The sequence below is a fragment of the Atta cephalotes genome (genome assembly GCF_000143395.1).
Source record: "Atta cephalotes unplaced genomic scaffold scaffold00005, whole genome shotgun sequence".
Taxonomy (NCBI): Eukaryota; Metazoa; Arthropoda; class Insecta; order Hymenoptera; family Formicidae; genus Atta; species Atta cephalotes.
Genome location: NW_012130069.1, coordinates 7,307,191 through 7,320,021, shown reverse-complemented (window position 1 = coordinate 7,320,021; position 12,831 = coordinate 7,307,191). Strand labels below are relative to the sequence as shown.

Sequence of the window (12,831 nt, the reverse complement as noted above, 5' to 3'; positions counted from 1 at the left end):
TTATTTTGTTCCTTAACTAAATAATTTTTAGTTCTATGTAATACTTAATTACTTAATTTACTAGTTCTACGCAGAAATAATTAGTAATTAATTTTAATTTAATACAAACAACACACACACACACACACACACACACACACACACACACACACACACATCAGTTTTGATTGAATACTTTTTTTCATTTGTTGATTAATTTTCACTTATTATTGTTTAAGCCAAAATTAAGAGCGAGGCCAGATAAAATAATTGACAATAAGCGACGTATTTTCATCGCTTTCACAAACACTTCGACATGCGTGGAAACTCGTTGTGTCTTCTATTATTATTCGTCATTCTAACAAAAGCCTACTTGAGATCCTGCAAATATTGGTGCAAAATGGGCAATCATCGATATTACTGCTGCCCAAATGGGAAAGGTGAATCGGAGTCGGAGTCGGAATACAATTGGCATTCATTTTTTTCCCCCTGGCTTTGGCTTGGCATCGCTGAACCGCACATTGAACATCCTTGGCATGAGTTCATGACGAAGTGGAAGCCAAAAAAGCATTGTCCGCCCTTAAGAGCCCACTGTCCCAGGACTTACAAGTGGTACAAGCCACCTAAACATTGTGACAGCGATCATGAATGTGACGAAGAGGAAAAGTGTTGTTACGATGTGTGCCTAGAACACAAAACATGCAAAGATGCGGAATAGACGCTTCACCATAATAAAAATATTTATTGTTTTTAATATATTGTTTATTGTTTTTATTCGAAAAATACAATAGAGAGCTAGCCGAGATGTTCTGAGTATCTTGTACAAATGTCTTAGGTATATATAAACATAAATGAGTAAATAAATTAATCATCACAGTGAGACCAGTCACTCGGCAATTGCATGGTCTTAAATCGTGTTAATTATATGTCATCCTGATATAAAAATATTTCTAATTACCATGAAAAACGTGAAAAAGTATTAAAAATATTTATACTAATATAAAAATCTTTATTTCTTTATACATATATGTTTTTCAAGTAATAGTAATTGGAAATTTTCCTAAAATTAAAGTATATCAGGATCACATATAACAATATCATGATTCAAGATGTCATACGATTGACTATAGTCTCACTCACCAATGATGAATTTATTTACTCAATAATAATTAATAAGAATTATATAAGCCTGCACTGAGTATCAATGTGAAACGTTAGTTTAAAACATCGATTTAATAATAATACATAATAATTATATCTGTATTGAGGATGACCTAATAAGATCGAAACGTTTAACAAATATAATTATTATATATGTATTATTATTAAATCGACGTTTTAAATAATTAATGTTTCATATTGATATCCAGTGCAGACTTATATGCTCCTTATTAATTCTTATTACTTATGAGCCTTTATTAGAAGAATTTATTTACTTGCTTATTTGCTTATATGTCTTGAATGACGCTCTAAGAATTTTTTATCAACTTTTAGTATTGCATTTTCTTATTAGCAACTATTTTTATCAACATGAGAAAATGCAATATTAAAAAATTCTCATTCTATGAGATGAAAATAAACAATTTTTGTCATTCGCTGTTTTATTGTAAAGTTGATAGTACTTGAATTGATAGTACTAAAAAGTTAATAAAAATCAATATTCGGCAATATTTAGTAATTAATATCTTATTAACTATTGCGAAAATTGTAAAATGATACAGGACTTTTCGACTCAGTTTAGTCTGCTCTACTATCAGCACACGAAATATTTGGCGGTCATTCTGGGGATATCCTGTATAATAAATTCGCACAAGATACCTAGCGCGAATAGAATTTAATAGAATTTTCCTTCAATAGAATTTACATTTTTGAGTTAAGTTTTATATCTGTCTTATTAAATTATTGTTTTAACATTTATTATTAATAATTAAATATTTTAATAATTAATTATGCTATAATACGTGAAAATTGTTACAAATTAGACAGACCATTCTGTATGCCAATGAATAATAAGATTTTGCCAATAAAAGAATTAAATGATATTACGAAAATATATTAAATTTATAATTTTTATTGTTTGCTTGCTTAGCATTACTTTTTTAATTATTATCCTTATAGGAAAAACAAAACAGATAATACAAAATTGTGTGTAAAATATTTTTAGAATATTTCAAAATATTTTTTGTTTTAAATTAATTTGCTTTAAAAGTTTTTAAAATATATATTATTAACATACATTACATTATATTACATTATATTAACAAGGATTCTAGGATTTCGAGGGAGATATAATTTTCGAATGTACATTAAATCAAAACCTGACAGATATGAAATAAAATCATTTCTCTGAATGATGCTCACACGTCATATATAATAAATGCTATACCATATCTCGGAAAAGTAAGAGCCCAAAATGAATCGGTTCCGGACTTCTTCTTTAGAGAAGTGACAAAATCAATCTATAAAACTAATAGGACAGTAACTATCGATAATTGATTTACTAGTAGTTCCTTAATGGAGCGAATGCTTGAACTTGAATTCAACGTAACTATTATTGGGAAACCTTAAGGAAAACAAAAGAGAGATTCCAGCAGAATTGAAAGTAATTAATAAATCACCAAATATAAAGTTTTATTTTCCAATATAACATTGTTATCGCATACACCAAAAAAAATAAAATAGTCTGGTCTACTTTCTCTAATTCTGCAAATATCGTTGATGGCAAGCCAGAAATAATTAAACATTATAATAAAACAGATGGAACTATTTTATGGGCAAGTTGTCACATGTATACAGTAAGCAGAAAACGAACAGATGGCCTCTACGAATCTTTTTCGGAATGCTTGATCAAGCAGCAGTTAACGCTAAGATTCTTTTACAATGTAAATATAATAAGGAAAGAAAAAACATTAAAGTAATTGCTCATGATTGCTTGAAACACTTGAGTTTGCATCTAGTAACTCCAACCTTACAAGAACATTATTTGATGCCTACAATATGTATTGATTTGAAGTTAGTTATCTGGTATTTTAAAAACAGACAGGGAACAAATTAACAATAAACAGCCAAAATTTGAAAAAAGACATTGATGTAGCTTATGTAAAAGAAAAAAAGACAAAAAACTTTAGAACAATGCCCAAATTGCGATCGCCCCATGTGCAATGATCATTGTGCATATCTATGCAACGATTATGCAGGTCAAGATTAGTGTTATTTTTATGATCTTACAATATTTTTTTGGTCAGATTATTTTATTATCTTATAAAATATATGTTCCTAATGAATAATATTATATATGATTGATTTAACACAAGAATAAACTTTTGTTGAACAATGTGCTTGATTATTTTTTTTTAAATCACCTCAATCAATCTTGAAAATAAATATCTTTTTTGAAACATCTGCAATAACTTTTTTAATCGAAGTACAGCATCTGAAGACTTTATTTAAAATTTTACGCAAAAATATTAAAAAATTAAAACGTTATGATTTTTTTAATGAAAAGGTCACTTTTCACTTTAGACTTTCATTCATGGATTTTTTTACTATTTAAAATTATTAATTCAGCAAAAAATCAATGCGAGTATATTTTAAAGTTCAAAGAGTGTCCCTAATTTTTTTTTATTCTATAAAGCTAAAGGCAGTCATTTAAACGTGCTGGGATCATGTTGATTCCGTGTGATTATTGCGTAATTTTCACGAAGCGTGATCATCGAGGATTGATGATGTAATATTGTACGTTTAAAAATAGTAATTTTAAAATTAAAGAACTGAATTATTTATAAAAATTTCTTATTAAATTTTGAATATACATATATTTAAAACGCATAATATATAATTGTTAAATATAATAAATATAATAATAAATAAATAAATAATAATAAATATAATAATAAATATGAGCAACAAAAGATTTTCCATATTAGGAATATTTTATAGACAAATTCTTCTCATGATTAATTAATTATTATGTAATTTATACTTAATGCTTTTTTGTTTAAAAATAGATATGGGATACGGTTTTATTATCGATATTTACTTTGTGGATATAGTACAGAACGAAACCAAAAATATTTAGCACGTTATCTTTCAAAAATATCATCAACTAAGTAGTACCTTTATACATTGTGGCGCTGATAAACGAAAACCTGAAACGCGAGCATGTCCGTATTCCGTGAGCATCTCTCGGAGCCTTTCTCTACGCAAGAAGTCGGCAGCAGCAGCAGTGGCAAGTGAAATTATCGCGAGAGAAGATGGTGGTGACGGTGGCTTACGTGCGTCAACAACTCAGTAATTTGGCGCATTCCGGCGGTTCCCACAAAGATCAGGCCGAGAAGTACGTCGAGTGTAATCAAGCTCCAATTCAATTGTATACTCACGGCGAACTGTTTCTGTTTAGATACCGCGCAACTCTGGACTCGATATTGTTATCTTCCGGCGAGGAGCTAGTAGATGCTCTGAAGACATTCATCGAAGCAAGTACGTTATTTTTATCCCGCTGGCACTTCACACTCGCGGATACAAAAGAAACATCAAGCGGAATCTATAAAATATTCCGAAACATTGCGGGATTTAACACACCGCAGACAGGTTATAAGAGGATTGCAGAGCCTTCAGAATGGTCCCCAGCTAGTCAAATATTAGCAATTTGCCAACAAATTGTTGGTAAATTCGATTAGAAATTTCAGCAAATTGGTATCAACTATGTCCATATTAAATTTGTGTCTTGTCGACAAAATTTGCAGATGTGAGAGCACATTGTTGACAAAGCTAAGCAAAATTGAATCTTACTATCAATTTGCTGTCAAGTTGTAGCATACTTTATATGGTTTTTATCAACAATTTCTCATCAGTATGCTTTTATTCTTTGTTATTCATAGAATGCTAAAGCCTATGATACACAAAAAACTTAAGCAGTAAGCAAATCAATTTTAGACAGTTACCTTATATTGTTTAAATTTTTTTATACATAACCTTTGGATAGAATGATGTTTGTCGATTTATGTTATTAAATAGAAAGTATCCTTTGTTGAATATTTGCTACCAATTTGCTGATATTATTGAATATAAAATTATAAATAATTTTTGGTTAATCCTTTTATTAACAAAATTTGTAACAAACATTTAAGAAAATTTATTTTCGACTGATTGGAGTTTAAAAAATAGACACATGAAAGAATATTATGATTGCAAAATATATCTATAATAACAATTTAATATTGTTTCATCTTAAGGTAATATAATGTTAAAGTATTCATGTAATAATAATGTAATTATTTTTAATACACAATTAGGACACAATTAGAATACTGATCATAGTTTAACATCACAATACATATAATTGATGTATTATATTTTGCATGTTATCAATACATGAATGTATTCCACATTCAGAAAGAAACAATATGTTTAGATAAATTTTTATTATATAGTTGTGAACGAAAACGTGAGCCTGGTTATTTCAAGACAAGTGTTGACTGATGTCAGTAGCCGTTTACTGTTTTTGCCTGATGAGATATCAAAAGCTGTTTCACATTATACACTGGACAAGGTAAATAAATCTCTTTGATTGATCATGAAGTAAAAATAAACGTAATTTATATATTAAAGTATACTTTGATTAAAATAATTGTTTATGTAGGTTCAACCACGTGTGATTTCCTTTGAAGAACAAGTAGCTAGCATAAGACAACATTTAGCTGATATTTATGAACGTAATCAGAACTGGCGAGAAGCTGCAAATGTTTTAGTTGGCATACCACTAGAAACAGGGCAAAAGTAATATATACATATGTCAAGTCTTGTTGTTTGAACATGTGATATTAATGAAATTAATTTTATGTAATCAATATCGTTTTAGGCAGTATACTGTTGATTACAAACTCGAGACTTACCTTAAAATTGCAAGATTATATTTGGAAGATGATGATCCAGTACAGGCTGAAGCGTTCATCAATCGAGCATCACTTTTACAGGTATAGTTTCTTTAACTTACTTTCTTATGTTTCAGTTATTTAACTTTTTATCGTTCTATAGGCCGAATCTAAAAATGAACAGTTACAAATCTATTACAAAGTATGCTATGCAAGAGTATTAGATTATAGAAGAAAGTTTATAGAAGCAGCTCAGAGGTACAATGAGTTATCATATAGGTCCATTATTCACGAAGATGAACGCATGACTGCTCTTAGAAATGCATTGATTTGCACAGTATTGGCTTCTGCAGGTAAATGATTAATCAATATTGCACATGTTTTATTCTTTGGAGTGTTCACATTGATTTTTTTTGACAGGACAACAGAGAAGTCGGATGTTGGCCACATTGTTCAAAGATGAACGCTGCCAACAACTTCCTGCTTATTCAATTCTTGAGAAAATGTATTTGGATCGTATCATTCGGCGCTCTGAACTGCAGGAATTTGAAGCATTATTGCAACCTCACCAGAAGGCATGTACTATCGACGGATTAGGCTCCACTATACTCGATCGTGCTGTTATCGAGCATAATTTATTGTCTGCTAGTAAATTATACAACAACATTTCCTTCGAAGAATTAGGTGCATTGTTGGATATTCCACCTACTAAAGCGGAAAAAATTGCTAGCCAAATGATTACTGAAGGCAGAATGAATGGATATATAGATCAAATTGATTCCATAGTACATTTTGAAAGTAAGTTGCTTTAAATTTTTTAATGTATTGCTCTTTATATAGAATTAGAATTTAATGTCTTTTCCTACAGCACGTGAGACCTTACCGACATGGGACAAACAAATACAATCGCTATGTTATCAAGTGAATCAAATAATCGAGAAAATAGCTCAAACAGAGCCAGAATGGATCGCAAAAGCAATGGACGATCAGATGGTGCATTAATATAGATTTTGTTTAACACAGAAATGTCAAATGAGGAATACGGGAATCATTTACAATATGTACACGATACACAGCCAGCCAAAATAGTAAATATTTATATAGCTCATTGTTGAAATACTAATATCGTCTGAAGCACATCATTCATTAAATTTGATTTTTAAATAAAATCTTTCGTCCAAAAAGTATATCCATATTGTTTTTACAATTGTGTATTTGAAATATGTTAAATGTATATTACATCCTTAATGCTGTAAAATTTTACCACAATTTTTTGTAACAAAAAAACTAAAAAATTAATATAATTTTATCACACACACAATACAAATTTACTCAAAGGAAATGTTAAAGGGTTGTTTATTTGCAGTCGATTTAGATAAAATCATTGTAGATGAAAAAAAAACAATGTAAGTTCTTCTTGTAAATAAATCACATTCGTACTTCGTAAAACATTTTTTACTGAACCCATACATAATTGGTAATAATTATCAAAGAGAGTAAAAGCCGCTTTTTATCTCACAAACAATTATTTTCTATATAAAATAAAGCAGTGGAATTATATATGCAATACATATATGCAGTACGTATGTCTTTTGAAAATATGATCATTATCATTTAATATTTATATATGTGACTACAAATGAAAGTTTTATAAAGGAGTATACTTTGGTTAATATCTGAGGACATCATAATTTAGCCAAACTGGCAGTATTTCTTAACAAGGATTAGATATTCCAACAAGAGAATGGCATGTTCTAATTATAATCTATACAAGTAATAATTGCATTATTTATATGAATTAGAGAAGGCATCATATTTTTATATTAGTACATGACAATATCAAATCAAAAAATTGCATACATTTACTATCAATCAATCGCATCGTTATTAATATTTGATTGCATAAAATATGCACGTCATATATTCTAATCTGGTCCTATCCAGCAAGAGATAAGATTAGTGATTTACAAAGTTAGATATCTGATTAAAATAATATAACATTTCATAAAAATATTTTATATTGTTTGAAAATTATATTTTTCACATATAAATGTGATAATCGCAAATATAAAGTAATAACATAAAAGTATAACATAAAAATATTCTTAATATATTTACTGTCTGCAAAGCAAGCAAAGAAAATTGTTCATGTCACAAATACCTTCTTTTTATCTATTATTAAATTTTTATCATTTTTACTATTACCTTTTCTTTTTCGTTTTATTTTACATTATATAGAATAATGTATGTACTTCAATGTAATTTTCGATTTTGATAAAAAGGATTTTAACAGGACTAATAAAAAAATTGTGTGTAGAACTCCAATACGACAGTATAAACTTATATGCGTAATTGCGATTTCATATTGTTTATAATGATACTGATAAAAATAAATGTTACTGATTCATGATCATAATTATGTATAATATAAATTAACGTGTTTGTCAATTAATCTCAAATGATATTTTGTGGAATCTATTCAAGGATCAATCTATCTACATATTATAGATATACTTTATTTGAAGCATGTACTGTCACGCCGATTTTTTTATGACACGAAAGTCATAAAATATTTATTATGGGATAAATTTTTTGCTTTTTTTTGAAGTAATAAGCATTACTTTATAAGATACGTATTTATGCCTGAAGATCTAATGCAACGCCATATTTGTGGCCACCAGAGCCAAAGTTCTTCCCATCAATGTTTGTAGAAAGTGTCAAAGTTACACCTGTAAATATTCAGTTATTTAGCGATGTTTATTAACATATGAATAATAATGTATATGCTTTTGTGGAAAGATTTATTAATTTAATAAACTTAATAATTATCAAAAATCCTTATTTAACTTCATAACTGTATATTGCAAAAATTATTATAGCAATTGTGAAGTTGTCACTCTGCCAAAAGTTTATTCTCTATTTAGTGTGATTCTCAGAATATAAGTTATTAATAGATAGATATTTTGCTAATATCTTGAACAAAAAATATGCTTTTTCTCATTATACTTATACATTGTGACATGTTAAAAATTTTCGAATTTATAAATAAAATTATTTATAATGGATTCACGTTGCATTTTGCACTTATTGAAAATTTTACGATACCTTTTTCTAGTAATCTTTTAAACAAAAATATTTTTTAAATAATTACTCACCATTCCGCAATTTTTGTTGATATCCCAAACCTATTTGAAGATTAGAATTCACTTTGGCTCTAAGGCTAGCATCATTATCAAGATTATACTTTGCGCCAATACCAAATTGTGTTACATTATTAGTGGAATTGTATATCAAATTGATTGCTCCTTCCAAATCTGGTTTTATTTTATGATAAATGGAGCTATTAAACTCACGACCATTATCCCTAAAATATATTAAATATTTTATTTAAATGTTAATAAAATCGAATAAATATCTTACAGTCCCACACTTTTTGTGATTACTTACACGGCGCTATGAAGGGTAAAATCAGAAGCAGTAAATCCAAGAGCAAAATTATTCCTTGTGAGTTTGTTTCTCTGTGAGTCAAAGGATGCCTGATAACCGCCCAACCATCCTGCAAAATACAGCAATATATGGATTTAAACACTTTCAGATAACATAATTAACATTTATCAAATGACAGGCTTACTTTTTTATTCATAAAACATTCAATTTGTTCAAAAGGAAATATATGTTTGGGACAAAGGAACAGGCACATAGAAGATTAAAGATCTAAAAGTTTTTTTTTTTTCAAGAATTTTATGTCAAAGAATAAGATTGATTAATATTGTCAAAATTATATATTTAATGTTATTAAAGGATATATCTATTAAACTTTACCTTGATAACCTACGACAGTCGAGGCATAAATTAAAGGTCCAGCAGATAAACTAAGATCAAAGTCAGCAGTCGCAGATACATTTTCATGTTTGTAAGTACTCTTCAGTTTTCCGGTTTTGGAACTGCAATATCAGAAGAAAAATGAAAGATCCAAATATTATAAATTATAGTATCATTTGAATTTTTGATACTTGCAAAGATATCTTACCCGGTTTGTGGGGAGAAAGTACAGCTGTAGCCAACTGTGAGACCATTGAGTAATTTATTGGCAAGAGTGACTTCGGTCCCGAGAGTATTGTCAGTATTCCATTTTTCACTAAACGTTAATCCATATTCCTTGAACTTGTATTTAGTTTCCAAGTTACCAAACACCTTTCCGGTGTCCTGATTGGACACACCACCACAACAGAACTCTACATCAGAGTTAGTCTTAGTTTTCACATCCAGTTTAAACAGACCAAAGTGATAGCCTTGACCAAATACATCACGGGCACTCTTTCCTAGGTCGTTGTACGTTGGAGGAGTCATATTCTACAATGTCTTCTACAATAAAATATCTGTTAAATGAAAATATCTGTTTAATGACCAGTCTCTACTGATGAATAGATCTGATTGCTAGCCCAGAACTGATTGAAAAAGGACAGAGAGCTCGATATAGATAACCATAATAAAACAGCAGGCTAAATTTAATCTGAGATACATATGCCAACAATGTACTCTGCTCTATATGGTTTACATATACATGTATTATTCCATTCAAGGAATGAAGCAAAATATTTACACATGGGAGAATTGAAATATGCCACGATGTAGGTCTGGAAAAAAGGGAGGCTCTTTCTAAATCATAAAAAGAAAGTCACTATCATCAAAAGTCTAACGCAAATAAATTCACGATGATACGATATCACGAGGTACGAGCCGCAATGCACGTACGAATAGAATAGTATTGACCTGTCTCGCAAGTATTACATAAGCTTGACCAACCGATATGTCGCGATCGTTCAGGATTCTAACTTAGAAATCGCTCTACACGTCGTCGCACGTCAAGAAATCAGCCTTTATTCGTCCGATAACGTGACTCTTCTCGAAAAATCCAATCCCGCTTGACGTTTGGCTGAAAAATGCGTCACACAAGCCACGGCAGACGACATTGTAATCGCGATTTCATGCCGGTTTCCCGAGAACGTGCTTTTCGACTAGCTTCTCTCTTGCGCTTGATACTCTACTCGGACTATTTTGCGAATCTCGAGGCTCCTGGCGATGAATTTTTTATTGTGGGGATTAAATTCCCAGGCAATGATATACTTACAGTCCTGATAGACACGAGAGACGCAACTCTTTCACAGATACGTACAACGTTGCGAACAGTTGCAGGAGACGAGACGGAGAGAGCAGGAAAGAGCAGGGAAAGAAAGAGTGCGCAACCTACGGACTATGCGCATGCGTATCGACGTGGTGTGAGAAAAAGCACCCAGCCTATTTCTGCGCGAGGCGGCACGATAGTGTTCCGCATCGGCGTTTGGATTTGAATTGTGCGATCGAACTGAAAACGTTTGAGCTGCGAGTTTGCACTGTTCTCGGGACTATCGAACATCTCGGGCATTCAGACGAATCCGAGCGAAGATGTTCGTATTAATCTAATTAATCGCGAGCGCACAGCTCGACTTCGATCTAAAATCAGATCGGTTCAAACTGTTCGAATCTGTATCTGCTGAGTGGTTTGATTAAATTGGGAATAATTTTATAGGCAGAATTGTTTACAGAAAAAATTCTGTAATACAATTCTCTAGGCTACAATTATAATTCTAAATTTAATTATCCTGTAAACTAAAAGTAACATAATAACAACAATGTTATAATTTCATACTCATATTATTATATATGTAAAGGGGGAGGCTCCCTTAATCTACATATTTACCTATAATTTTTCTAAATTATATAATTTATCGTCCTAATTTATCCTAATCTATCCTAGCAAACGAGAATGAATTAAAATGAATTGAAATTTTTTTTCTATCCGAATGCGTATTTTAAATAGCGAATACTTTTTTTTGGACTTAATTAGATTCAATTAGATTCAATTGGATGGTATGGATTGAAAAACTGCATTTCCTATTCAAAATTTGAATTGAATAGTATTCACAATTGTGTTTGTGTGCACAGAAAAAATTAATATTATTTTTAGATTGAAAGGCATAGAGATATGCTCCATGCAATTCCTATAAATAAATAAAAATACATTCAGAATTGAAAAGCATTCATTTTAACATTCATGAATCAATATTTCTGAGAATCTGAATCCATTTCAATTCATTCTCGTTTGCTAGGATCTTATCTCTCACATGTTTCAATAAGTGCGCAAATTTATATATGTATAATACTATATATTTCAATGTATATTATATAGATTTATATGTCAATACATTAATATAATTACATGAAAATTCGATCTAGGTAGTTACTCGGATTACAGCAGATGATTGAACGTCAGAAGGCAGATCATTAACATTCGAGAGACTGTAATTTCGTAAAATAAAATTATAAACAAAAATAACTAGAATCCCTTTCGACTTTTTGTCAAGTTTTCGGTATACAATGTTTTTATATAGTATACCAAATAATATGCGCTTTAATTTAAAAATAAGATCTCTAATATAAGTTTTTAAAATGATAATTTTTTAAACTAAGAAATTTATTTCTATTTTTGAAAAAAGATTATTATAATAATTCATTTGAAAAGTTACAATTTTGTTTAAATTTCAAAATATTTTTCTTTAGCATTATCATTGTTCACCAACATTGTGATAGAATCTCAACAATATGACGATGAAAAGATGTGATCATATGATCAAACTGAATGATGATCGAACAGAGTTTTGATGCTTTCAAATAAAATGATAATTTTTTAGATTAGATAAATGATTCAAATACGGATAAAGTTACTGTCCCGCAATAAATGTTGAAGTTGATAATTATTTTGTTCATATTTTTAGTGATTCTCATGAGAGAGAGAGAGAGAGAGAGAGAGAGAGAGAGAGAGAGAGAGAGAGAAGTAACTACTACACGACGAAAACGATACGTAGTAGTAATAATAATAAATAGTATAAGTAATAAATAATAATTAAATTAAATTAAGTTAGTTAGTACGTTATTATTA

At 29.7% G+C, this 12,831-nt stretch overlaps 2 protein-coding genes across 2 annotated transcripts; one reads left to right on the top strand and one right to left on the bottom strand.

Annotated features, from left to right (window-relative positions):
- The first annotated feature begins 4,232 nt into the window (after positions 1-4,232).
- Positions 4,233-6,854, top strand: LOC105626438 (COP9 signalosome complex subunit 4). Its single transcript, XM_012207739.1, has 8 exons — positions 4,233-4,315; positions 4,379-4,458; positions 5,412-5,530; positions 5,621-5,757; positions 5,840-5,954; positions 6,016-6,205; positions 6,273-6,650; positions 6,721-6,854. The coding sequence occupies exons 1-8, from the start codon at positions 4,233-4,235 to the stop codon at positions 6,852-6,854; spliced, it is 1,236 nt and encodes a 411-aa protein (XP_012063129.1).
- A 1,635-nt stretch (positions 6,855-8,489) lies between these two features.
- LOC105626437 (voltage-dependent anion-selective channel-like) lies at positions 8,490-10,202 on the bottom strand. Its single transcript, XM_012207738.1, has 5 exons — positions 9,883-10,202; positions 9,675-9,796; positions 9,300-9,408; positions 9,008-9,216; positions 8,490-8,581 (listed from the first exon to the last, which is right to left on the bottom strand). The coding sequence occupies exons 1-5, from the start codon at positions 10,200-10,202 to the stop codon at positions 8,490-8,492; spliced, it is 852 nt and encodes a 283-aa protein (XP_012063128.1).
- Between the last annotated feature and the right edge of the window lie 2,629 nt (positions 10,203-12,831).

Bases quoted from the DNA above. Each gene is read 5' to 3' on its own strand.
- LOC105626437 (XM_012207738.1), bottom strand. From the start codon at position 10,202: ATGACTCCTCCAACGTACAACGACCTAGGAAAGAGTGCCCGTGATGTA. The intron at 9,797-9,882 runs GTAAGATATCTT...CTGATATTGCAG, and splicing joins ACTTTCTCCCCACAAACCGG to TTCCAAAACCGGAAAACTGA. The intron at 8,582-9,007 runs GTGAGTAATTAT...GAATATTTACAG, and splicing joins TCAACAAAAATTGCGGAATG to GTGTAACTTTGACACTTTCT.
- LOC105626438 (XM_012207739.1), top strand. From the start codon at position 4,233: ATGGTGGTGACGGTGGCTTACGTGCGTCAACAACTCAGTAATTTGGCG. The intron at 4,459-5,411 runs GTACGTTATTTT...TTTATTATATAG, and splicing joins GAAGACATTCATCGAAGCAA to TTGTGAACGAAAACGTGAGC. The intron at 5,531-5,620 runs GTAAATAAATCT...TTGTTTATGTAG, and splicing joins CACATTATACACTGGACAAG to GTTCAACCACGTGTGATTTC.